Source organism: Chiloscyllium plagiosum, unplaced genomic scaffold (genome assembly GCF_037043375.1).
Source record: "Chiloscyllium plagiosum isolate Xiang-an unplaced genomic scaffold, Cpla_swu_hap1 HiC_scaffold_20, whole genome shotgun sequence".
Lineage (NCBI taxonomy): Eukaryota > Metazoa > Chordata > Chondrichthyes > Orectolobiformes > Hemiscylliidae > Chiloscyllium > Chiloscyllium plagiosum.
Genome location: NW_028270158.1, coordinates 40,220,536 through 40,248,045, shown reverse-complemented (window position 1 = coordinate 40,248,045; position 27,510 = coordinate 40,220,536). Strand labels below are relative to the sequence as shown.

The 27,510-nt window shown below is 39.6% G+C and overlaps 1 protein-coding gene across 9 annotated transcripts in view; it reads left to right on the top strand.

Moving 5' to 3' along the window:
* LOC122560664 (ankyrin repeat and fibronectin type-III domain-containing protein 1-like) overlaps positions 1-27,510 on the top strand; it is a 931,085-nt gene that overhangs the window by 128,096 nt on the left and 775,479 nt on the right. For 3 of the 9 annotated variants that reach the window (XR_015760575.1, XM_087997835.1, XM_087997826.1), the window contains exon 1: positions 15,660-15,791. The exons of the other annotated variants lie outside the window; for them this stretch is intronic. Coding sequence is in view for 2 of the 3 variants with exons in the window: in XM_087997835.1 (XP_087853961.1) it covers positions 15,670-15,791 (122 nt within the window). In the remaining variant the exon portion in view is untranslated. Of the gene's footprint in view, positions 1-15,659; positions 15,792-27,510 lie in introns of those variants that run through there. 9 annotated transcript variants of the gene reach the window in all.

Sequence of the window (27,510 nt, the reverse complement as noted above, 5' to 3'; positions counted from 1 at the left end):
TTTTTTGAGTGCATGGTATAGCAACTCCTGTCAATTTAAATTTGAAACAATTATGTTCAGCCTTCATATATTAAAAATCAATTTATCAAAGATTGTTAATGTCTACAATTGTTAAGGAAGCAACTAATTACAAGCTCTTTAGCTCAAAAGATCATGGTGAGTGATTCAAATGAGTTAAGGACAACTTATTTTAAAAGGGCAAAGCTTTCAGTTCAAATTATTATGAAGTTGTGTTTAAGTTCTTAGATTCTTGAAATTCTTGCTGGCTGTGACCACATGATCAACCGAGTCATAGGAACAAAAAGATATAAAATCAATTCGGTTCATGCCAAATTAGTTAATTCAGTGCAAATATATCCGATGATTTAAACATTTTTTTTTGCTTAACAGCCTTAATATGATGAACCTAGCCTGCTGGGAGAATAAATAATAATGTTCCTTTTGAAAAGGGAGAGATCATAAAATCTCTATGTAACAACATCAATTTTTTTTTCAAAAAGCAACCATGAAGAGCTACACGTTAAACCAGTTTGAACCATTGTTTTCAAACACTGGAGAATCCTTAAAAGACCATATGGTCTTTCCTTCTTGAACAAAGGAAAAATCATTTAATTGATTTTCCAAAAGATTTCTAGGATCGCAGGACTAATGTACCAAGAGAGACTGGACCGGTTAAGGCAATGTTCACAGGAGTTGAGAAATCTGAGGGGATCTTGCAGAATCCCCTTAAATTCCAGTAGAATTAGACAGGCTAATTGCTGGTAGGATGCTCCTGGTGAATGGACATCCAGAACCAGGACTCATAAGCTTTATGAAAATTCAAATATATCAAATATATTGCTTCTCACTGATCTAAACTACTAGTCACATTCTCTAAACACTCCAGGAGGTTTCTCAAGCATGATTTCCCTTTCATAAATTAGACTTTGTCTAATCACTTTTATTAGTGGCATTATTCTCACAACCTTTATAATTTACTCAATATTTCCCCACTATGATGTGTTATGGAGCAGGCCAGACCCCTCCCCCCCACTCAAAACATTTCAAGAAATAAGTTACTTTGGTAGTTGTTTTAAGCAGGTGTAACGTGGATATTCCAGGAGAGATGCAGCTGGTCAAACTACTTAGTTTTAAACAAACATAATTTATTTACAAGATTACCCAATGAAACATAAACAAAAGAGAACAGATTACCAATCCAAAAACCCAAAAGATTATCCCAATTTAATAATGATGTTCCCAATACTTGCAACAATCCCCATAAACACTCCTTAGCACAAAAAGTAAAATCAAACACAGGGTCTTAGAGGAAAGAAAATGATGGCAGCATGGAACACCTTATTCTATGTAGCTGTTTCTTGGATCTGCAGCCTTAAAATTCCTGACTGCTTTCAGTGAATAGTCAGACTGCTAAAACCAAAATAAAACACAGAAAAGCTGAGTTAGGAGAACTGGCCACTCCCCTTTCATTGTATAAGTTTATTTTTAAAATTGAAAGCCTTTTGCCTGTGGCTTTGTCTGTTAGCTATAACCAAATTGACCCTAAGCCAGACTTTCCAGAATCTGTGTTTTTACGACCTCCTGAAAAAAAAACCCCAAGGACAACTTAACCTTGTAAAAGCAGTAGCATCATCACAGATGTTAGGCAGTCTTCTGGTACTTTGCACTTGTTATGGACCAGGCCAGATGCCCTCAAAATATTTTAAGAAGGTAGCCTAGACCCTAACTTTTTGTTATTTTAAAGGCAGATATAGAGTGAGTGTACCATGTGTGAAGCAACTAGTCAAAGCACTCGGCTTTAAACAAAACAGAATTTATTTAAACACTATAGTTGAAACACAAAACAAATCAAAAGTGGAATTTAGAGTAACTTAACTTTTGGAAAACTTAACCTTATACACCATACAGTAACTTAACTGCAGAGAAACCTTGATTATCCAAATATCGGATTATCCGAAGGAGACCTCGAGGTCCGCATAGAAACATCAACGACGTGTTTCCAACACTGATTACGTGTTTTGTTTACAGTGATTAAAAGTGAACTTGGCTTACTGAAATGCTGCCGAGAACAGTCCTGGATGTCAATGGGAGCCCTGGCACCATGTCCAAATGACTGACCTCCTGCCCTCTCTCTCTCTCTCTCTCTCTCTCTCTCTCCCTCCACACTTCCCCTAGAGTTCTACACAGGCATGTACTCTATACCCCCTTCCCCAGATAATCTCTCCAACATTATCTTGTGCAGGGCAAAGATGGAACCTATCAATAAGTTGCAGTAAAAAGTTGTGTGTGTGGCTGTGTGTGTGCGCGCGCGTGCTCTGTTTGGAGACTCAGCCCCCTCAAAAGGCTGCAGCAGCAACAGCAGTCTTGTTGTTGGTGTCTGGTCCGGCTGCCCAGAGAGGGGTCGGGGACGGATGGGGGTGCAAGAGGGACGGTGTTGGACAGGTTTGGGAGTTGGTGGGAAGGGAGGCAGTGTTGGTCAGGCTTGCAGGACGGGCGGGAGGGCGGACGGGGAACAGTGTTGAACGGGGTTGGCGGTTGGGGAGAAAGGTGGGTGGTGTTGGACGAGGTTGGGGGTAGGTGGGGGGGCGATGTTGGATGGGGTTGGGGCGGGTGGGGAGTGGGCAGGGGGTGGAGTTGGACGGGGTTGGGGGCAAGTGAGGGTGCGGTGTTGGACCAAGTTTGGGTGCAGGCGGGGGGGGGGGGGGGTGGCGGTGTTTGACATGTTTGGGGGGCAGGTGGGAGTGGGGGTAGGGGCAGTATTGGATGGGGTTGGGGGTGCGAGTGCTGTTGGACAGGGTTGGGGGGCAGACGGGGAGCGGGGGTTGCACGCAGTGTGCTGCTGCCTCGTCTCCTGAATAGGTAGCGGGCTTAACAGAAAACTTTGAGCCCCAGAGGAAAGGCATTGAATCAATTAACCGAATAATAAATTATCTGAATAATCAGTTATCCGAACAAAATAGTGTCTGCCCATCTTGTTCAGATAATCGAGGTTCCTTTGTAATTAACTGTTCCAATACAGTAACATCACTTAAACATACCCTTTAGCAAAAATATAAATTCAAACACAGATTTTTACCGGTAGGAGGGAACAACATCCAGAGAGAGATTTCAGAGAAAGTCAGAGGAATCCTTTACTGAAGCTTGAAACACACAGTTTCTGAATGCTACAGCTAAAAAGAAACTAGAAAAAAATGTGAACTGAGAGAACTGGCCACTCCCCTTCCATTGTTAAACTCTTAATTTCCCAAAACCCTGAGACTCCTCGGCACTTCTGCCTTTACCACTTCTCTTCTAAAAAACCCAAACCAAAATAACCTTTTTAAAGTGACAGTACACACTTTCTAACAAATGCTTCTTGTAATGTCTGTGTTGACTCTTCCATAGATTCTTTTAGAATATATAGATGCATTTCTCCTCTTTTTATATGGTTAGTATATTAGTGTATTTTTTATTTTAAATGTGCATATGTAAACTACTCATTTGTCATTTCAGTGACATTGTCACCAGTTCTATCTCCCTAGTAAATAGCAAAAAAATTAGCTATTTAATATTTCTGGCCTCACTATTGTTACCGGTAATATGATCCTGTTTCTCCCTAACGGTCCTATTACAGTCCCAGCCTTCTCTTTTATTGTTGCACCTGTAAAATATTTTGCTATTTTATGTTCCTTGATGATTTAATTTTGTGGTTCTTTTTCCTTTGGAATTGTTCTTTTAGTGTAATTTTTTTCCTGCCTTTTGTTGAACACCATTTTAGATACAACTTATTTGCTGTACTACATTGTTGCTTGGCAATATTATAGCATTTAATTCTCCCTGATTCCATGCTCAGACCCTCAAAATAATTTTTTCCTCAACCTATTAATGTATTTTCACCATACTTATAGCCATCGCTATTAAAATCTTGAAAAGTTTTATTTTATAGTTTCGAGTATCGAGATAATCGCCCCACTGTTACTTCATTTAACCAGTCCCTGTTCATTCCCGATTTCTAGATTCAATAATAGATCTTTCCTTGTTGGCCTTTTTAACGTACTAGTTAGAACGGCGTCCGTACACACTATGGGAACTCCTTACTATTATCCCTTTTATCTTCCTGTTATGCACAATTATTATTTTATGGGCTTAATCTTATGGGCAGAACCTTACCAGGCTCTGAGCAGTATGGGCAATGGCAACATTTATTGTAGAGTCGAGAGAGATATTCAACATGGTTCATCTTGCTGCAACTTGTAAGTTTTTTGCATTCACCATGGTGAGATTCTAGCTAGGCAATGGCAAACTCCCAATTAACAATAATTATTGCTTGTTAAATGTCTTGTGAACTGCCCAATTCACCACAGATTGCACTCTGATCAAATTTGGCAAACAAACTAGTTATCGGGGAAAAGTCAACATGGAAACTACAGCAAGTTCTTGGCTGGTTCAACTTGCCGCTCACTCTAAATGATCTTGATGTTGGACACTAGGCAGAACATATCAGCAGTTCTTCAGGCAACCCACATCCACAGACATTGGCAAATGGCATGTACCAGCTTCTAAGAATCCTCATGTAACATTTCCAAACCACTTACAGGATGCTTCTGCAATATAATTCTGCACTTTAGACTGCACTGGCAATTATTATTGTAATGCTGCTGCTAGATACTATGTGTTCAGGGACAGACACCAAGCTAATAGACTTGACCTGGCAGCATCTTTCACTCTGAACTCATTGTCAATAGCACTCTCTCACCCTGAGCTTTCCTTGATGCTCGTAGTATCCCTGCCTTATACTGCCTTGCCTTAACATTTCGCACTTTGCCCCCTCAACCGGGCTCACACTGCTACTACCTCTCCAAGCCATTTCACATATGCACTACAGAAGGAAGCTTGTCATGGTTGTCAGCAGACTTTAGACAAGTCAAAGATTATAACCTGGCAAGATCTTTTCATAGTAAGTCATGGATTGTCTCCAGATCCTACCCAGGCAATCAGGTCAGTATCCTTTCCTCATAAGGGGTGAGGAGCCAAATGATGTGCAGCATGCCACAGGTTTTGAATCTTTTGCTCTATTGTGGAATCTTTTCCTCATGGATGATAGGCAGATATAACTGAGGAGGCAAATGGATATCACAGCTATTACTAATGATGCAGCTAGGGAGGTGTCCCAAGCAAGTGAGCAGACTGCACAGAGAACATGCAGGGTTAGTGATATTGCAGGTTGGGGTAGTTGAGGATGAATGGGGAAAACCAGGTAGTACTGAGAGTGGTAGGGCATTAGGCTTGTTTTGAGATGGGTACAGTAGTTGAGATTGAGTGAGCACATTACACTGAAGATGGTGGCACTTACCCTGGTGGAATGGAGAATGATATTGATCTACTTTCTACAGTGAATTCCTCAAGATGGCTGAGACTGCTTTAACCATAATTCAAAGTCTGACTCTTCTGGCATAATTTGGTGTTCTAGTCTCTATTACTGGTCCCAGAGGAAAATGCCTGTGCAGCATCCAGTCTAACAGAACCTCCAGTATCTTGATTTCCCTCTAAATACCAGTCCTGGGGCAAATGTCAGAAACCATGCAGGACAGTTCTGGACTGACAGTGCTTCTCTAGATGCAGAACAACCTTTTAAAGATGGTCCATACGCGAGAGATGCTGATGACTTTCAGGATATTTGCTGAGTGCCAAGGTGTTCCAGGAGTAGTGCATGTTAGGATAGAGCAGAAATCAGACATAATTCTCACAGTGATGGCTCAAAGCTAAATAATGTGGCAAGAAAACTTTGGCTTTATGGCGAGCATCACTTCACCCAACTCATAGAGTCATAGAGTCACACAGCATTGAAACAGACTCTTTGGCCCAACCAGTCCATGCTGACCATAATCCTAAAACTAAACTAGTCCCTCCTGCCTGTGCTTGGTCCATATCCTTCCAAATATTTCTTTTTCATGTACATTTCTAAATGTCTTTTAAATGTTGTGACTGTACCTGCATCCACCACTTCCTTCTGTGTAAAAAGATTGCCACTCATGTCTTTTTTTAAAATCTTTCTCCTTGAAATTTACCCTAGTCTTGAAAACCCCCACCCTAGGGAAAAGACATCTGCCATTCACTTTATTAGATTAGATTAGATTACTTACAGTGTGGAAACAGGCCCTTCAGCCCAACAAGTCCACACCGACCCGCCGAAGCGCAACCCACCCATACCCCTACATTTACCCCTTTTAACCTAACACTATGGGCAATTTAGCATGGCCAATTCACCTGACCCGCACATCTTTGTGACTGTGGGAGGAAACCGGAGCACCCGGAGGAAACCCACGCAGACACGGGGAGAATGTGCAAACTCCACACAGTCAGTCGCCTGAGGTGGGAATTGAACCCGGGTCTCTGGCGCTGTGAGGCAGCAGTGCTAACCACTGTGCCACCGTGCCGCCCATGATTTTATCAAAGTTCATAAGCTTACCTCTCAACCGCCTACGCTCCAGTGAAAAAAGTCCAAGTGTATCCAGCCTCTCCTTATAACTCAAACCCTCCATTCCTAAAATGATCCTGGTAAATTTCTCCAGCATTAAATATCCTTCTTATAATAGGGCGACCAGTACTGGACATAGTACACCAGAAGAGGCCTCACCAACATCCTGTACAACCTCAAGATAAGGTCTCAACTCCTAAACTCTGAGCAATGAAAGAAAGCATGATAAATGCCTTCTTAACCACACTATCTCTAGGTGATACAAAGAATTATGCACTTGAATCCCTCAGTCTTTCTGTTCTACAACACTACCCAAGGCCCTACTTTTAATTGTATAAATCATGCCCTTGTTATGAATATCTCGCATTTATCCAAATTAAACTCCATCTGCCACTCTGCAGCCTACTGACCCAATTGCTAAAGATCTCTTTATAATCTTAGACAACCTTCTTTACTGTCTACTATACCACCAGTATTGGTGTCATCTGCAAACTTACTAACAATGCCTTCTATTTTCTCATCTCAAACATTGATATAAATGACAAACAGAAGTAGACTCATTACCAATTGCTGTGGAATACCGCTGGTCACAGGATCCCAGTCAGTAAAACAACTCCCTACCATCACTCTCCATCTCCTGCCATTAAGCCAATTTTGTATCCAGCTGGTAAGGCCACCCTGAATTCCATGTGATCTGACTTTACTAATTAGTCTACAATGCAAAACCATGTCGAAGACTTTACTTAAGTCCAAGTAAACAACAAGTACTGCTCTGCCCTCATTAATCTTTTTGGTAACTTCCTCAAAAAACTCAATCAAGTTTGTCAGACAAGATTTTCCTCACACAAAACCATGCTGATTTTCTGTAATCATTCCTTGCCTTTCCAAATGCATATAAATCCAACTTTTCAGAATCACTTCCAACAACTTACCCACCACTGAAATCAGACTCAAAAGTCTATAGTTTACAAGCATCTCACATTATTCTTTCTTAAATAAAGGCACAACATTAGCCACTCTCCAGTCATCCGGCACCTCACCTGTTGTTCCAGATGATACAAATATTTCTGAAGCAGGCCCCATAACTTCCTCCCTAACTTCCCACAATGTCCTGGGATACACTAGATCAAGTTTTGGAGATTTATCCACCTTTGTATTTTCTAAGACTTCTCGCACTTCCTCTTCTGTAATGTGAACTATTTTCAAAACATTAATATTTATTTATTTCTCTGAGTTCTCTAGCCTCCATTTCTTTCTCCACAGTAAAAACACCTTTGTTGATCTTTAAGGGGTCCTACTTTCTCTTTAGCTGGTCTTTTGCTCTTAATGTACTTGTAGAATCTCTTTGGATTATCCTTAACCTTACTTGCCAAAGCCATCTCATATCCTCTCTTTGACTTCCTGATCTCCCTCTTAAGAATTCATCTACACTCTTTATAATGTTCAAGAAATTCATTTGAACCTGGTTGTCTATATCTAATATATGATTCTTTTTATCCTTGACTACAACCTCAATATCTTCATTCATCCATTATTATCTTATCTCTTTTATCTAAGTACCTTTCACTGTAACAGAAACATAATGACTGTGAACTCTTTTTATCACACTTTTGAAAGCATCCCATTTATCAGGCGCCCCTTTAGCTGTGAACAATCTTCTCCAATCAACTTTTGGAAGTTTTTGTCTCATATTATTAAAATTTGTCTTACTCCAAATAAAAAAACTTACATTTTTATGGAAGGCTTATCCTTTTTCATAACTATTTTATGACAGATAGAATTATATTCACTGGACCCGAAGTGTTCACCTGCTATCACTTTAGTCACTTGCCCTGTCCAGTTACCCAAGGAAAGGTCAAATTTTGCTCCTTTCCTAGTAGGGACATTTACATATTCATAAAGAAAATGTTCTTGAACACATTTAACAAATTCTTCACTATCCAAACCTTTAACAGTATGGTAGTCACAGTCAAAGTTTGGAAAATTAAAATCACCTCCAATTACAACCTTATTAGTCTTACATCTGTCTGAGATCTCTCTATATGTTTGTTCCCTAATTTCCCACTGGCTACTGGGGAGTCTATAGTACAATCCCATCAAGGCAATCATTCCTTTTATTTCTAATTTCAGCTCATATAATTTAACTGGGCGATTTTTAAGAAATATCTTCTTAGGGTGGCATAGTGACTCAGTGGTTAGCACGGCTGCCTCGCATGCCAGGAACCAGGGTTCAATTCCAGCCTTGGGCGACTGTCTGTATGGAGTTTGCATACTCTCCCAATGCCTGCATGGGTTTCCTCCAGGTGCTTCAATTTCCTCCCACAGTCCAAAGATGTGCAGGTCAGGTGAATTAGCTATGCAAAATTGTTCAGGAATGTGTAGGTTAGGTGTTTTAGTCAGGGGAACTGAAGAGTAATAGGGTAGGGGAATTGGTCTGGGTGGGATAATCTTCGGAGGGTCGGTGTGGATTTATTGGGCCAAAATGACCTGTTTCCACATTTCAGGGATTTGATGATCTATGAGTTACAGCAGTAATATTTTCTTTAATCAAAACTGCCACTTTCCTTCTTCTTTTGTCTCCCTTTCTAGCCTTCATATAGCACCTGAAATCCATAATATTGAGCTGTCCATCCATCAGCCAAGTTTCTGTAATAGCTATGACATCCTAATCCCATGTTCCCAAACATGTCTTGAGTTCATCAGCCTTTCCTGTAAGATCCCTTGTATTTAAGTAATTGCAGTTTAATTCTTTGGAATTACTTCATTTTCTTGCTCTTGTCTGTCTTTTCAAATTAACTTGTTCTTTTCAGTTTCAAAACCATCCTCATCTGCTCCTTAGGGTCCCTCCATCCCTCCTTTCTAATAGTTTACTATCTCCCTTAATAGAATTAGCAAATCTCCCCTTTCCAGTACAGGTGAAACACATCTTTTTGAACAGGTTTTTCCTGCCCCAGAAGGGATTCCAATGACCAAGAATCTGAATCCCTGAACGTGACACCACTGCTTCAGCCATTGATTTATCTCCTTTATCCTTTTATTCTTTCCCTCTTTCAAGAATGGCACCAGGAGTAAACCAGATATTACTACTTTTGAAATTGTTTTTCATTCATCTACCTAATTTTTTATATTCACTTTCTAAAGCCTTAATCTTTTCCCAACTATGTCATTCCCACCAATGTGTACAATAACTTTCAGTTTTTCACTCTCCCCTTTAACAATATGCTTCAAATGTTTTGAGACATTCTTAATCATGGCACCAGGAAAGCAACAAACTTTCCTAGATTCATGCTCACTGCTGCAGAATCTCTTGTCTATGTCATTTTCAGGAGAGTTTCCTAGAACAAGTTCTTTTAAAATTTGTCAAACCCCATTTAACATAAGATTTATTCTTGGTGCCAAGATCTGACTACCTCTTCTATTCCCCCCTGAGAGGCTGTCCTTTTCAACAGAACCAAAATTGAGTATCTCTTTGAAAGAGGACTAGCCCAGGGATGTCTGAGCCACCTTCTTAACTTTCCTGACAGTCATTTATCTATCTGACTGATCCTGCTGTGTGATCAGTTCTTTAAATCTATGAGCCATCCAACTCTGTATCTCTTGTATGCCCTCAATGACGTTAAGCCTAAAAAGAAGCAGCTCACAATAGCATCTTATATATAATACACTATCTTTCCTTACACGATGGGCCTTAGCCAAAAATAAAAGGATTCAGTCCTACATTTCTTTAGTTAAGTTTGAGTTATGTTGGAAATTTTTGGAGGGTTTCTTGCAACATGGTCAAGTGAGTTTCTCCCTTTAACTTACCAAACTCATATTTTGCTGATGATCAAGAGTAGATTGATGGGGTTGATTGGCTTGAGATTCATGTATCACAGTATTACACAGCAACGCTTCCACAGCCTTGACTGATGCCTGCTGACCATCATGACAGGCTGTATAGCTTTGTTTCTGTGATGAAAAGCAACTCAAAAAGATAAGGTAAGGCAGAGATGCTTTGAAAATCAAAGTAGGCATGTAGGGCAAATGGCACTGGATAGGCCTTGCAGAATCGTGGAGATGCTTCCTAGTCAACATACAAGGAAGGTGGCCTTGACTCCTTTGATAGTCCCTATACCTTCCTGAGAAACCCCCAGGTATTTCATTAAGACTTCACTCAGACAGCCATTTTTTAATTGAAAATTGTTGAGCCAATCAAGGTGACTGTCACAATTAATTTGGCCCCATCAGGCTTGGTCTTTAGATGCAATCATTACTAACTGAGCCAGCTGCTTCTCATACAAGACTGGAACCAAAGTTGTACCCTTAATCTAGGTTAATAATTCCCCTATAGGTTTTCAGTCCAGCTGAGATCTTATCAAACAATGGTTGGAGTCCCAGAGCGAATTTTATTAAAAGACTGGTTTTGCAATTATTGAGCTGAAAATGTGTTGCTGGAAAAGCGCAGCAGGTCAGGCAGCATCCAAGGAACAGGAGAATCGACGTTTCGGGCATAAGCCCTTCAATTATTGATACAGCCACAATGGTATCAATATTCAATAGAACTGGATGATCATTTAATCAGATGTTTACTTTGATTGGTGCTGATTTGGTTATTGCCAAGCAATTTAACTGTTCCAATCCTGATGTAGGTGGGCTTTCCAGGATGTGCACTCTTCTAGATACCAGCCTGTGAGTTCTCTTACTCAATTCAGGTCTATTTGGACTCTTTTGCTGTCTTGGGTCTGCATGTCAGCAGCAACTACAATGACTTGCTGGCTCGAATCCTGAAGAAAATGTTAACTGTTTGGCCAAGTCTTGTTTTAGGGTTTTGCAGTAGGTAGACCTAGAACCCCTCTGTTCAGAATATGACTGAGTGAGGCTTTGAAATTGCCTTTGCTTAAATGATGTCCCCAAAACTCAGCTGGCCTGGTGAAGTTGTCCACTTCTATTGGCATCCCCTGTAACTCATATGCTGCACTTGCTGCATTTTCTGATGACAAAACAAGTTGTAGTGCCTGTTTGAAGTCCAGTTAGGCTTCAGCAAATTTGGCACTTTTGCATGGTTCCATCATTAATCCCAAAACTAAATGGTCTCTCAGCATCTCATTAAGGGTTAAACCAAAGTCACGTGCCTCTGCTAGTTGTCTTAACCTCGTCAAAAATCCCAGCACAGATTCTCTTGGTTCTTGAGCTACCGAGAAAAACCAATTATGTCTCAGAATTAGGAGAGGCTTTGGGTTGTAATATTCCTTAATGAAATCCATCAACTTTGGAAAGGTTTTAGTATCTGGTGCCTCAGGAAATGTTAGGTTTCCAGTAATTGAAAAATCTATGGGTCCACAAGCTGTTGGGAGAATTACTAACTGCTTTTCATCTACTCCCATGTCATTTGTCTGGAAAAAATAACATATTATTTCTAAATACTAGGCCCAGTCTTCAACAGCAGGATCGAATGAGTCAAGCTTCCCAAATAATGGCATCATGCCAGAAAAGTTTATAATAAATTGAAGATGACTGTTGCAAGTGAATTTTTTCAAGAGTGCTTTTTTTTCTCTCATTGTTACTGAAATAACTCCACAGAGGCTGGTATCCTGTCACCAAGTCACCCTTTATTTACATGTGCATAATGCTTGACACTGGTGTGGCTTTCTCAGAGTGAACAGAAATTCTTATAGTCCTGTTTATTTTTGTCAGTTAGGTCTCCCTGATTGGATTAAGTTAACAGTCCCAAACAGGGAACTCATCTTTTACAAGATCCACCTGGCTGGCCTCATTACAGTCACTACAATTGGAATCTGTCCTACAAAGTAGGTTGTCCATGAAACTGATCACTTTTTTGTTAGTGTTGTCATGTTTTCCATTGTTATTCCATTGAAGTAAGTGCAATATTACATGAAAAGTGTAAAAAGAAAGTCCTGACGGGTACTAGAAATGAGGCACCATTCTGTTCTGTCAGTTTCAGACAACATGGTTAAAACATTTGCTATGACACTGCAGCTGTTATGAATGCTTGGCTGGTTTTAGAAAGCTATAATGGCTCAGCTCAGCAGAGTCCATTGATCCAAGAGAGGATCAGATTGTTGTCAACAGCACAGGGATTTATCCCTATTCTGGTGGGAAGTGATTTGGAGGTCCTTTTTCTTGCCTTCCTTGTGATGGAGATTATGGCACTGCAGGTCAGACCTGCCTTCAAGTAAAGATCTCAAGAAGAGTAACAGAATGTGCCTTTGCTGCAGTTTTTGTTTTGTGAAAACCTCATTTTTGGTTTGTACTTAAAGAATTATATTTGGTTTGCACTGGAGTAATTATTGTTTTCTTTCCAATAATAATTATTATGTTTGATTTCAGAGTTTTAGTAGGTGGAAATTTAATTTTACACTGGCTTCATAATAATTCCCATTACCGTTGCATGTCTCCTGATGACTTTACATATTGCATATTGGGTGAGTTGCTAAATTGGATACATTTGGAGTGGCATGGTGGTGGATGGGGTGGAGGGAGGTGATTTGTTGAGGGGGTAAAGTCTATGAGACCTTTAAGTAGCAATGGGAGCTTGGCTGCTGCGTTGGAGAATTGAAGTAGACCTTCCTGCTTTCAGACTCTCAGTCCTCACGAGCTCTATGCTGCTTGCAGAATGTGTTATGAACCAAGCCCTGTATGAAAAGACTAAATTCCCAGGCAGAGTCTTATATGAGACAGGTGTACATTTTGGAAGACATATGAATGCATTGGCGACATTTTCCAAACCCCACAGGAGAATGTAACCCTTCATCACCAAATTTAAAGAAGTATGTAGCTGCCTCGATGGTTCACTAGATTGGGTCCTAGAGTGAGAGGGTTATCCTGTGATGAGAAGCTGAATAAATTGGCCTATAATCGCTGAAGTTTAGAAAATTGACAATGATCTCATTGAAAAACTCAAGAATCTGAAGGGTCTTGCAGGATAAATGGTGAGTACCTGCTTCATCTGGCTGGGGAATCTGGGCCACTTTCCAGACACAGAATAAGGAGTTTATCATTAAATACTAAGATAAAGAAAATTGTCTTCAATCAGAAACTCATAAGTAATGGGAATTCTTTAAACCCAGAGGGCTGTGGATATTGTAATATTGAAAACATTCAAGGCTTGGATAGATTTTTGTTCCTTTAAGAAATCGAATGATGTGGGGACTCAGGGGGAAAGTGGAGTTGAGGCAGATCAGACGTCTTGCTATTGGCTGGGATTGCAGGCTGGCCACATAATACATTCCTGCTCCAATTTCTCATGTTCTATCATACAAACCAGAATGCTGGGAATTGATGTGACTAGGCATTAACTTTGGTAAAGTTCACTGTAGGGTTAAAAGTCATATACATATGAGGCAAATCAACTTCCTCATCACAGAAACATTATCCAAGCAAAAGTGAGTACCGCAGATGCTGGAGATTAGAGTCAAGAGTGTGGTGCTGGAAAAGCACAGCAGGTCAGACAGCATCCGGGAAATCTGATGAAGGACTTTCGCCTGAATTGTCGATTTTCCTGCTCCTCGAATGCTGCCTGACCTGCTGTGCTTTTCTCGCACCACAATCTTGACAGAAACTTTATCCACCTACTCTGACATCTTTACTGAACATCTTAGAAGAGTCGTTTTCGAAGTTGGCTTGTACCCAGCCAGAGCTGACAACTATTACCCCTTGAATACTACCTCCAGGGATTATCTGAAAGCAAGCAGTTCTCCATTTTTTCTATGTACTTCTTTTTATTTGCCATCTTTCCAGTACAACAAAACTAATTTTCAGAGAGTGTATTTCCAAAAAACAAGTATTGCTTTAAGATATTGAAAGGCATATTTGAGTTATTGAGCAGAACTAAATAGGCTCAGGTGAATTCAAATGTGACCAGTGGGTGTTGGGGTGTGGGGATGGTTGTGTATGTGTGTGTGATGGGATGTTAGTGATTTGGAGGCATATGATTGTGAAAGATGGTGGGTGATGGAGATCCTACTATTTTCCTGAATATCTCTGATTGAGTGGAGGGTAGAAGGGCTTGCAGCTTAGTTTCCACTTGAAGGACTGCAGTAAATTTTGTTTCAACATTAGGGTCTGTAAGCCCGAGGGAGAAATCCAGCCTTACAGTCTGTGCGGAGTTGTACTAATAAACACCAATGGATCACTACAGTTAGAATTATTGACACTGGCCAAAATTGCAGGTTAATAATTTAAAGCACCACACTTCATCTGAACCTCGTCATTCCTGTTGAAAAATGAACATACAAGAATGTTAACTGAGGACAGGATCCAACCTGGATGCACTGCCCAAAATGCTCAAACCTCTGCCAGCATTGATTCTTAAGGCTTACACATGAATGATGCCAATTGGACAAGTTCCCATCGAACTCCATACATTTGTGCCTTTTGGAGCCTCAGATTTGGAGAGAGGGAAAAGCATATGCTGATTGATTCTTTATGGTAGACACTAATCAACAGAACATTCTGGGTTGATTTTGCAACTTCCAGAATTTCACAAAACCTTATCCTTCGGTAGGCGACAAAGACAGCTGGAATTTTCTTTAAATTGTTCTGTGTCTCCAGCAGATCCCAGCCTTAAAGCGCATTTAATTCGAAATTAAACCCAGTCAAGTCCGGTTAGCATTTCAGTTTGGATGAACCCTTCCATTGATTGGAAATTGATGCACTATCAGTTACAGCTAATCATTTTTATTGCATTGCATCAGCTCCAGTCTTGTTTTAATTCCATTAAATATTAATGGGTCTTTGAGGGGTGGAGGAAATACCTATAATCTTTGCAGAAGCGATTTGATTCGATGAGAAGCCGGCAAGATAAGGAGAATTGTAGGAGTGTACTCTGGGACTACACTGTAGCCAGATGTATCTTGCAGCAATTTTATTTATTTTTTATGTGTGGATGCTGAAAAAGATCTTTGCATGTGACCAGGCTGTACATGAATGGAGTCTGTGCCGAAGCATTTGAGAGACTTGCGGCTGAATAGAGCTTTCACTGTGAGCTTTATTCATCTCTCCAGCAGCTGCAGTCAACATCAGATGACCTGCTTTCTGAAGTCGATCTCTTTTATTTTGTATGTCTTCAACGATATAGACTGGCTTTCGATCTGAATGTATTGGTGATCACTGAAGGGATTGTATTGAATTGCACACACACAAAATAGAGGCAGAACTCAGTTGGTTTCGATGTCCCTGTGACCTGAAAGACACGCAGTGTGAGCACCTCAGCGATGTCCACTTTTGGGAAACTAACCGATTACTTCCAGCATCGGAGATCAAGAGCTGATTTGGGAGTTACCAGGAGAGATTCCAGAAGCAGCGGCAGTTGCGGCTGTGGGACCTCCGAGACCAGGTACAGAGCTTCCAGAATGAATCCAGACAAATCCTTCAGATATAGGAGGAATGCAGTAATTTCTCGTGCTGCAGCCCTTGCATTCCTATTTTTAAGAGAGATGCTTATTATTGCGATACGCTGAGCAACTGGAGAAGTAGGTGCAAGGCAGAATGGGTAAAGATGAGTACAGTACCTGTAATTAAACCCTGCAAAGCATCCTTGGATTGTCTAGCAGACTTGGTTTATTTTGAGAGCTCAGCAAGATGAAAAATAGACTAGGTAAATAATTTACTGGACTTTAAAGGGACATTTTTCATTTGATGGGACGAACATTTGTTTTTACTTTTGTCATTAAATGTCGGTGTCGGTTATTTGTTGACACATTTACAAAACATCTTGTCATAAACTGCATTATTGCATTGAGTGTCTGGCAGGCAAAAAACAGGTAAATAAATATTTTAAAGACATTGCCTCTTTAGCATAAAACCCTAAATACCTGTATATGCTTCAATGAGATCAGAGATCATGACTATAACATAATTTTACAGGCTTTATTTATCCTGTTCTACAGCATAGCGGTGACTTTCAGTTTAACTTGCATATTTTGTTCTTTCATGATCATGGTACTTTAATTAGTTCATTGTATTCAGATGCAGTCCCTCACTGTATTTCCTTGTGTACATCTTATCATTAATGAATTATGTGGTAAAATATTAATATACTTTGTTCTTGGGGTAAGAAGAGGTGTCAACTGTTGATAGAGTGATAAAAATCAAGATTTGTTATTGGTTTAACATATGATTTAAAAAAAGGAAAAGGGAAATGTATTATTTCCTGAAAAATGCATTGATTTACATTTGATTTTTGCCATAAGTTGTAGCATGTGCTGTGATATGCCAGTACTTTAGAGAAGGTGTAGCAAATTCCTTTGGCAGTTCCTTGGGGGAACTGGTTTGCATTTGGAAAATAGAAGCAAATTTGACTTTATCTGAGGGAATTGGAGAAAACCGTTGGAAAACGTAAAAACAAGAAGAGAAATGAAACATCATTATTTTCATACACATTCTTCCTGGACCTACAAGGAAAGTTGATCCAAGGGAACTGAGGACTTCCTGCTGCAGGTAGTTAATGCTGATATCAAGCACTCTCAGGTCAATTATTGCATACTTGCTGAAGTTTAATATCATAAATGCATTCACAATGATATAAAATGGACAGTACTGAAATAGGCCATTATGCCCAACAAATAGTAGTGACCTTTGGCACAGGAGCGTCCTATCACTCTTCTTAATTTAAACCTTTTTACAAGGCTTCTCTTCCATTCACTCTCACATGTGTATCTAGCTTCTCCTCAATGGCACGTATGGTCAAAAGTTTACTATTTTTGCCCAGATCCTGATATACGGAGGGAATGCATGTTGTTGGCATTGACTGATGAGCAGTGGGACTTCCACCTGAATTTTATGTGTGGTAACCTAGTTAAGTGGTTACTGTCTTATTAAAGTTGGCAGCCTATCCCAAAAGATGTCAGTTCAGTTAAAATGGTGGCTTGGCTTGACCTGTTTTTATTTAATATTTTCAAAGATTGGAGAGAGAGGGTATCTCCATTGACACAAGTCAATAATTCTGGCACTTTGCAAGGTGTACTTTGTCACTTTGTCAATGACAATTTCCTGTAAACAATCTAAATCTGGTCAATCTAATTATGTAGAGAGTTTTTTTTCTTCTGAAAAATAATTGAATCAATTTCACTGAATTTCACAGAATGCAATGTGCTTTTAACATGCAAATATTATTGAATGTTTCTTATAAAGATTGGGTTCTCTGTTGTTTAATGTTTTTGGTTCCTGTGTGTCTTTAAAGTATGGAACAAATATTTTTATGTCATCTTTAAGGATATTTAATAAGTAGCCATTTATAGCATAAAATTTTTAACTTTATGATTACTATGATCAATTGATTTATTGTACCTGAATATTTCAAAAAGTTTTGGGTCATTCGTGAAACATGACATTGGTTGTTTATGTGCTAATGTTCCATTATTTTAAAAAAAGAGATTTAATTCCAGGAAATTACAAGCCAGTCCATCTGATCTCGGGATCAGAGAAGTGATTATAAAGAATTCTAAGGGACAGAATATATCTGCACTTGGAAAGATGTGATTCTATCAGGCATAGTCAGAATGGCTTTGTTAAGACATATTTGATCAAAGGTTTTGGGAATATAACTAGGAGTGTTAATAAGGGTAATGCATTAAATGTGGTCTACATGGACTTTAGCAAGGCTTTTGATAAGGTTTCTCATTACAAACTGGCTAAGAACGTAAGAGCCGTGAGATCAAAGGTAAAGAGGCATATTGAATCTAAAATTGACTGCCAGGCTGAAAGCAGAAGTTGAAAATAGAGGAATGTTTCTGTGACTGAAAGTTTGTTTCCAGTGGGGCTTCACAGGGCTCAGTGCTGGGGCCCTTTCTGTTTGTGGTGTACATTAATGATTTGTATTTTACACAATGGGCTAAAGGGCCATTTGCCACTGTGATGATACTGTGACTTAAAGCACTGCACTTTGTCCTGTTCCTCATGCATAGGGGTGTTAAAACAATGCTGTTGAAAATGTCTTCTTCAGACAGGCAGTTGGTAAATGTCTTTGAGTTCTGTCTGGGTATTTTATTTTAAAGTGAGGCAAGAGAATCATGAGTGGGCTGGGTCAGCTTTTCATTTGCCACTGCTGTGTCCACTTGACCAGCCTACTGCAGTCTAAAATTGTCTTTCTCACTGTTTACCACCCTAACAATTTTCGTACCATCCACAAACTTCTCAAATATACCCACTACATTCAAAAGTGTTAAAAGTGGTGTTATAGACCGGACCAGATCTCTAAAGTATATTATGGGAATTGCCTAGATCCACACAGGCCTAGGAGACTTTAGTTTTGCTTTCAGTTAGTTGAGTAAGGTTTTGCTGGCTGCTGGAACTGAAAGCTTAAGTTCTCTGCTGCTACAGAAAAGTCTTAGACAGAGAGGCTCCATCTTAAAAAATCAAAAATGGCAGATTGTTTCTTTCAGTGTTTCTTTCTTTTGGAGAGAGACAGCATGTAAGAATAATAACTGTATTGCTGAATTGCTTTTGCCAAGGTTGTGTTTATGGGATGCTGCCTGTATTGGCACAGCTGACAATTAATGGTTAAATAATACATTATCTTATTAAGGATTTCTGTAGAGTAAAGTTATGCCAATTCTTCTTTTTGTTGTATTTTATATTGTAAGAATAAAATAAGTTTTGATTAAAGCTAGGTGTTGGACCAACTGGATCAGATCTAGAACATAGTGCTTTACACTTACCTTTTAATAAAAGTTTTAGGGTCTAGGCTATCACCATAATATATTTTGGAGATCTGTCTGGTCCATAACACCATTTGTTACACTCTTAAATGTAGGGGGTATAATTGAGAAGTTTGTGAATGTCATGAAAATTGTGAGGGTGGCAAATAGTGAGGAAGATAACATTAGACTGTGGATAAGCAGAGCAGTGGTAGATGGTAAACTCAGAAATGGCAGGTAATGCACTTGGCAAGGGTTAGCAAGACAAGGGATAACACTTTGGTGTGTATATTCAATGATCCCTGAAGATGGCAAGGCAGGCGCATAACGCAACCAAGATGGTATATGGGATACCATCTTTATTAGCTGAGGCACACAATACAAAGGTTATATTGGAACTGTGTAAAATACTGGTTGGGCCAGAACCTGAGTACTGCATACAGTTCTGGTCATCACTTTACAGGAAAAATGTGATTTCATTAGTGAAAGCACAGAGGAGACGTACCAAGATTTGGCTCGGCTGGAAGGTCTGAGCTATGAGGAAAGATTGGATAAGTTGGAGTTGGTTCCGTTGGAACAACAAAGATCAAGAAGGAACCTAATAGAGGTGTATAAGATGATGAGGGACATTTGGTGTATGGGAAGGCACTTTTTCCATTTGGAGAGGGGTTAATAACAAGGTGGCATAGATTTAAGACAACAAGCAAATGTTGAAGAGGAAAATTGAGGTGAATACTTTTTCATCCAGAAAGTGGAGAGAGTTTGGAACACACTGCCTGAAAGAGTAGTTGAATCATAAACTCTTGTAATATTTAAGCAACATTTAGATGTTCACTTGTGTTGCTAAAGCTTCCAGACATCAAGAGCTGGAAAATGGAATTAGTGTAATGAGATCTTTGTTGATTGGCATGGACAGAATGGGATGAATAGCTTCTTGCTGTGCTTTAAATGTCTGAGAATGCATCAAAATTGATGACACCCTTACAAATCAATTCAACAAAGGGAGCCAGGCAGTATATAACATTGAAATATGGACTTGGAGGCTGAAGAAAGACAAAGAGTCAATGTGATGTCAAACTCTTAGAGTTTTATTCACTTAATTATGGAGGAGGTTTCTGTACTGTTGCACATTTTACCTGGGTTGAGTTCCAACAGTTTTATGCTTTTTGTTTTAATTACAAGATGATCTGAAACAATTATCCAGATATATTATTAAATAAATATTTAATAATTAAATATTTAATAATAAATAAATATTTATGCTGCAACTTGGGTTACCCCTGTACCAATGCTGAGATCATTAGAATCATCTGCTAAATTAAATGACTTCTCATAATTCAGTGCTGGCAAAACTAGTGTGGTAGTAGTGTAGCTTTAAAATTGTCTTCTTTTGTCCATTCAAATTTCTTACCTTTCTTCAATAACCTTATTGAATGAATCACTGCAGTACTGAAATTTGAAACAAACCTCTATAAAGTTCATTCTTGTCAATTTGTATATTTTTGAATTTTGTCTTTGGAAAGTCCCAGATAGTTTTCTTTTGCTTCTTTCGGTGCTATGTGGCCTTGTTCCATGTGGTGTTTTCTTTAGCAAATTCACCTTTAGGCAAATTTATGACCACATTATCTCTTTGTAATTCATCAAACAGTTTGTTCAAGTGAAGTTAATTTTCTACCTAAATTTGACTGAAAACAACCAAATCATCAATGCAGGCAATATGGTTGCATAATCCTTTGATAAGCTTGTTCATGAATATGTTGGTTATTCATTCCAACAGTTGGATATTCATTCAGTACATCCTGTTTTACAAAAGCTGCTATTTCTTTAGCAATACCAGTCAATAGAACTTGCCAACACCTTTTAACAAGTAAAATATTATAATAAATCATGGTCGTCACTTCAAAACAATCTTCCAAACATAGCGTTAGATATAAATCTGTCGTTGTTCCTTGTTTGTCCTTGTGATAGTCGATTGACAGTCTCTGTGATTCATCCAATTTCAACATCTTTACGATAAGTGAACTCTAACTACAATGACTTGTTTTAGTAATGCCATTGTCTTACTGTCTCTTGGTTCATTAATATCACTGTCCATCATAAACTTAGCCTCTTCCCTCACTTAAGCTAATCCCTCTGGGTTTAGTCTGTCAAGATGTTGTTTTATGGGTAACACATGTCCTATATTAACATTATATATTACCAAAGATGTCTTTTATTTGTCAATTTATACAAGTCAATTTTGAGTTTGCAATAGCTTTTGCAAGTCTCTTTTGTAAGTCCCTTCAATAGATTTCTGAGAATTAGCATTTTTAAACACCTTCCTTCAAACAATCTGATTCCTAAAGGGTCAACGTTTGAATTTCTGATTGATTCTTGTTGTTCTGATATTTTTCTTTGCACCCTATTTCTTTCACTATTGTAAATGGCCCTCTTTGTTATTTTTTGATTTTAACATATTAGCATAGCATAGATGTTGTATAATTCACATCATGAAGTTCTTTTTGATTTACTAAGGTCCAGTGAACCTTGCTTTTAATGGTTCCTCAGAGGTGGGTACTTTTTATACTTCTCTGTGGTGGCATGATGGAAACCAAGTCCATTGTTCCTTGAGTCAAAAGGAATCACAAAGTTTAAAGATTTTATATAAGCGTGTAAACTTCCACAACTTGCTGGCCTGTTAGATTCTGGTTGACAGAAAGCATAGACCAGGTTTCTGTACTTAACAAAAATACCTATAACAATTAAATAGAGTCTAACTACAGGTAAGCAACTATGAACCATTAAAATATAATTTTACTGGTTAAAACTCTAATTCCTTATAAGATTTCCCTTGACACATAAATACGGATAACACAGATAGGAAAAAAAATGGAAGTTATGCTCAGAGGGAAAGACAAAGAAGGCAATTCAGTGAACTCTATCCATCTCAAGGTTTGCGGAGATGATTCTTGCCTTGATCAGAAGGCTGCTTCTCATACTTGCTTTTTCAGCTACTTTCATTTAGTGGAGGCACAGAGAGTCTGATTTATGCTGACAAAGATCTTTGACTTATCAATTAAAAGTCAGAATACAGCAGCTGGAAAGGGGAAACAAATTGGCCATCTTGGTTTGAGATGCTTTTTCACTCCAGTGAAAAGAGACATCTCCTGCCTTCATGGAGATATGATTGTTTCTGTCCATACATTCATACCTCTAAACTGTCTGGGAGCCAATGATATTGTTGCTGGCGGGTAGGAGACATTTGTTATCAATAACTGGTCACTAGTCCACAGACCAGTCAGCTACCTGTTGCCAACGAAAGCTCTATACATACACATGGCTGCAGTTTATCTATAAAACTGAGCTTCCACTATGACTTGAACAAATTGCTGTGTAATACTACTTACAATGTGTGTCAGGTTACTTGCTTATAGAAAACTAAATTATATAATCTTTACATAATAACTTTGCCTCCAGCAGCAAAATTCCAAGCTTTTGTCTTTGTAATCTGCTTGCCTTTTCATTGTTTGTTGAGCACTTTTCAAAGGCCTTTTGGCCAACTCAGCTTTCATTTGTCTCACTTAGAAACGTGACACATAGGTTAAAAGTGTAGTCTTTGAGTTTGGTTTAACTATTGCTCCCTAATGAAGGGGAGGTGATGGTCTAGTGCTTAGCTATTAATCCAGAGACCCAATTAATGTTTTAGGGACTTGGGTTCTGAATCCCATTGTGGTAAATGTTCAGGAGTGTTACATTCCAAGAAGGACCAGAAGGCCAAAGCTTAAACAGAGGAACTTTTGTATGGAAATGTTTACTCTACAGCCTCTCCCTATAGCTCAAACCCTCCAACCCTGGCTACATCCTTGTAAATCTTTTATAAACCCTTTCAAGTTTCACAACATCCTTCCTATCGCAGGGAGATCAGAATTGCATGCAGTATTATGAAAGTGACCTAAGCAATGTCCTGTACAGCTGCAACCTGACTTCCCAACTCCTATACTCAATGAACCGACCAATAAAAGCAAATACCTTCTTCACTAGCCTACCTACCTGCAACTGATCAAGATCCTGTTGTACTCCGAGGTAACCGTCTTTGTTGTCCACTGTACCTTCAATTTTGATGTCATCTGCAAACTAACTCTACCTCCTATGTTCACATTCAAATCATTTACATAAATGATGAAAGGTTGTGGACCCAGCGCTGATCTTTATGGCATACCGCTGGTCAGATGCCTCCATTCTGAAAAGCAACCCTCCAACACCACCCTCTGTCTTCTACTTTTGAGCCACTTCTGTATCCAAATGGCTAGTTTTTTTCTCGTTGACCTTAATCTCTGGTGTTTTAAGTTTACTAGGAATTTTTTTTATTCACTCATGGGGCATTTGCATTACAGGCTAGCCTGATTTATTACCTGTTCCTAGTGCCCTTGTGAATATAGTGGTCAGCTGTCTTCTTGAACTGCTACAGTCCATGTGTTGTCGGTGAACCTACAATAGTCTGAGGGAAGGAATTCAGGATTTTGACCCAGTAACAGTGAATGAACAGTGATATATCTCCAAGCCAGAATGGTGAGTTGCTGAAAGGAGAACTTGCAGATGGTCATGTTCCCATCCACATGCTGCCCATATCCTTCTAAATGGAAGTGGTAGTGGGTTTGGAAGGTGCTGTCCAAGGATCTTTGGTGAATTTCTGCAGTATATCTTGGATACACTTACTCTGCTGAGCATTGTTGGTGAGGGAATGGATGATTGTGGATGTAATGCCAATCATGTGGATGCTTTGTCCTGGCTGATGTCAAGCTTTTTAAATGTTGGAGTTGCATCCATTCAGGTAAGTGGGAAATATTCCATTATCCTCCTGACTTGTGCCTTGTAGATAGTGGACTCACTTTGGGGACCCAGGGTGTGAGCTACTCGCCACAGTATTCCTTGCCTCTGACCTGCTTTTGTAGCTACTGTGTTTATGTGGTGAGTCAAGTTGAGTTCCTGGTCATTGGTAACCCTCTGGATGTTGATAATGGGGCATTCATTGATGTTAACACCATTGAATATCAAGGGTTGGTTTAGATTGTCTCTTATTGGAGATGATCATTGGAGGAGATCAATATGGTATTAATATTACTTGCTACTTTTCAACCCAAGCTTAGATATTGTCCAGATCTTGTTGCATTTGAACATGTGCTGCTTCAATACCTGAGGAGTCATGAATTATGCTGAACATTGATGTAATCATTGGCAAACATCCACATGTCCCCACTTCTGACCTCATGATGGGGAGAAGGTGATGGATGAAGGAGCTGAAGATGATAGGGCTGAAAATACTACCCTGAGAATGTCCTACAGTGGTGTTCTGGAGCTGAGGTAATTGACCTCCAACAACCACAACCATCTTCCTCTGTGCCAGGTATGACTTCAACCACCAGAGAATGATTCCCATTTATTCCAATTTTGCTAGGGTTTCTTGATAAAAGGGACCAGCTACAACTTAAACAAACTCCTTTTTATTTAACTCTTTAGGTACTAACAATCAATATAAAGCAAGCATTCTTTACAACTTTTACTTCTTACTTCATCTAACTTAACTTCAACTTTAACTCACTTCATTTAATCCACTGTACTTATCTTTGACTTAACCCACATTTAACCCTAATTCTGACTTTAACTCAATAAGTTTGGCTTGAAACAATTATTAGTCCGATTTGACTAGACTGGATTTGTCCTGCTTTTTATGTGCAGGTCATAATGGGCAATTTTCCACCTTGTTGGCTAGATGCCGGTGTTGTATGTGCGGTGATAGCTCAGCTAGGGTTGCGGCTGGTTCTGGAGCACAAATCTTCAGTGCTATTGCCAGAATTTTGTCAGGCTCTATTGCTTTTATTGTATCAATTACCTCCAATTGTTCCTTGACATCATGTGGAGTGAATAGAATTGGCTGAAGGCTGGCATCTGTGATGCTGGGGCCATTGGAGGAGGCTGAGATGAATCATCCACTCAGATATTCTGGGTGAATTTTGCGTCGTGTGCTTCAACTTTAGCTTTTACTCTGATGTATTAGACTTTTCTATCATTGAAGGGAGGGATATTTGTGGAGCCTCCTCCTCCACAATGAATTTTTTAGTTGTCCATTACCATACATGAGTGGATGTAGCAGGACTGCAGAGTTTAGATGTGATTAGTTGGTTTTGGGCTCACTTAGCTATGTCCATCTCTTGCTGCTTACGCTGTTTGGAATGCAAGTAGTCCTATTTGGTGGCTTCAGCAGGTTGACACCTCATTTTTAGGTTTACCTAGTGCTGCCCTGGCATGCCATCCTGCTCCTTGGATGCTGCCTGACCTGCTTTACTTTTCCAGCACCGCTCTAATCATGCCGTCCCGTACTGTGCATTGAGTGCTGTTGATGCTCTGGCTTGATGAAAATGGTTAAGTGGGGTATTTGCCAGGCCATGAGGTTGCAGATTGTGCTGGGGTACAATTCTGCTGCTGTTGATAGTCTACAGAGCTTTATACGCCCAGTCTTGAGTTGCTAGATCTGTTTGAAGTCTGTCCAATTTAGCATGGTTGTAAGTGCCACACAACACAACCTCCTAGATTAGATGAATAAGGAAAATCTCTCTCTTTGAAATAACATATTCAGAACCTCCAGTTGTCTGATGCTTTTTATCACTAATTGAGAAAGAGTTTTCTTGACTGTCCTGAGCTGTCACTTCCTTCTTAATGTTAGAACTTTTGCAGATTTTAATCATTTTTATTTTATTAATTTTGGTTTGTAACTGGGAAACTCTGAGCTAAAGGTGATTCTTGGATTATAGGTAGCTTCTTGCGTTAAAAGGAAAACAGACTAAACAAACTTCTGTTTAATTCATGAGGTGAGATCTGGGAGTTAATTGCAGACTGTTTCTGATCAAGGTTCTGGAGAAAATTCATCATCGGGGAAGAACATAATGTTTAAACAGATAACAGACGTTGGATAGTAATGAGGTCAGTGCCTGGGAATTGGTTCCAACAAGTTTGGAAAAGCCTTATGCTAAAGCACATGGCAGATGTTGGATGGTAATTGTGACCATGTGAAGGAGATGGCCAGTGTGTCATGGAGTGGTCAGAGTTTGAACTGGGTTTTGGGCTGTACTTTCTGAGAAAATAAATCTGGCTGTTGATACTACAGAATTAAGATTTGATAGATTCCTGTCTTACCTCTTGTGAGCAGCTCTTAGAAGCTCAGAGAATAGAAAACTAAGTTTAACTGCCTTTATCTAAGTGAACTATAAAGTTGACTGTAGTGATTGGAACCAGGAGGACCTCGTTAACTATGAAGTTCTTGATTATGGTTGTTAATCTGGCCCAATCAGGAAAGCTCTGGCTGACCAATACAACCAGGAGACGAGCCGGGATGCTCCTGGAGAAGGAGCATGCGGTGTCCACCAACTCCCTCGAGCTGTCCAGAGAGAGAGAGAGAGAGAGAGAGAGAGAGAGAGAGAGAGAGATATGGGCACCACACAGAATGGAGTGCTTTATTTCCCCCTCCAACTCTATTTTGATTTAATCTCTACAGTTCTCCTTACATTTTTGATCATGCAGCATTGCCCTCTAAGAAGGTCACTGCTTATTACTGGCCACTTGGGTGTATCCTTTCTTCCTGGTGGTGGAAATTGAATAACGAGTTGTACACCTTGTGTCTTTCACTATGTCTCACACCTGCACACACACAACATGGGTGCTGGGGAAAATGTAAGCACTACTGCAGTTAATCTGTAGTGTGGGGGTTATAAAAAAGAAAAAAAACAAAAAGAATATAACCAAGAGACTAGCCCAGATGTCCCTGGAGAAGGAGCATACAGTATCCACCAACTCCCTTGAGCTGTTCAGGGAGAGGTGGGCACTGCAGGGAGTGGAGTGCTTTATTTCCCCCTCCAACTCTGTTTTGATTTAATCCCTATCCTTTCCTTCACCTTTTTGATCATGCAGCATTGCCCTTTCACGAGAAGGGCATTGCTTGTCACTGGCCACCCTGGTGTTTCCTTTTCTTCCCGGTGGTGGAAGCTGAACAAAGATTTGTACACCTGCTGTCTTTCACTATGTCTCACACCTGCACACACACAACATGGATGCTGGGGAAAATATTAGCACTACCGCAGTTAGGTGGTAGTGTGGGGGTAAGAAAGAGAAAAAAAATATATCCTATATAAAACCAGGAGACTGGGAACTGAATAAAGATTTGTATATCTGTTGTTCTTCACTGTGTCCTATACCTGCACACACATGACATAGGTTCTGGGGGAAAGAAAAATATAACCAGGAGAGCCATTTGTTGAGAAGAGCACTGCTTCTCATTGGCCACACAGGTGTTTCCTTTCTTCCTGGTGGTGGAAATCGAATAAAGATTTGTACACCTGTTGTCTTTCACTGTGTCTCACACCTACACACATATGACATGGGTGCTGT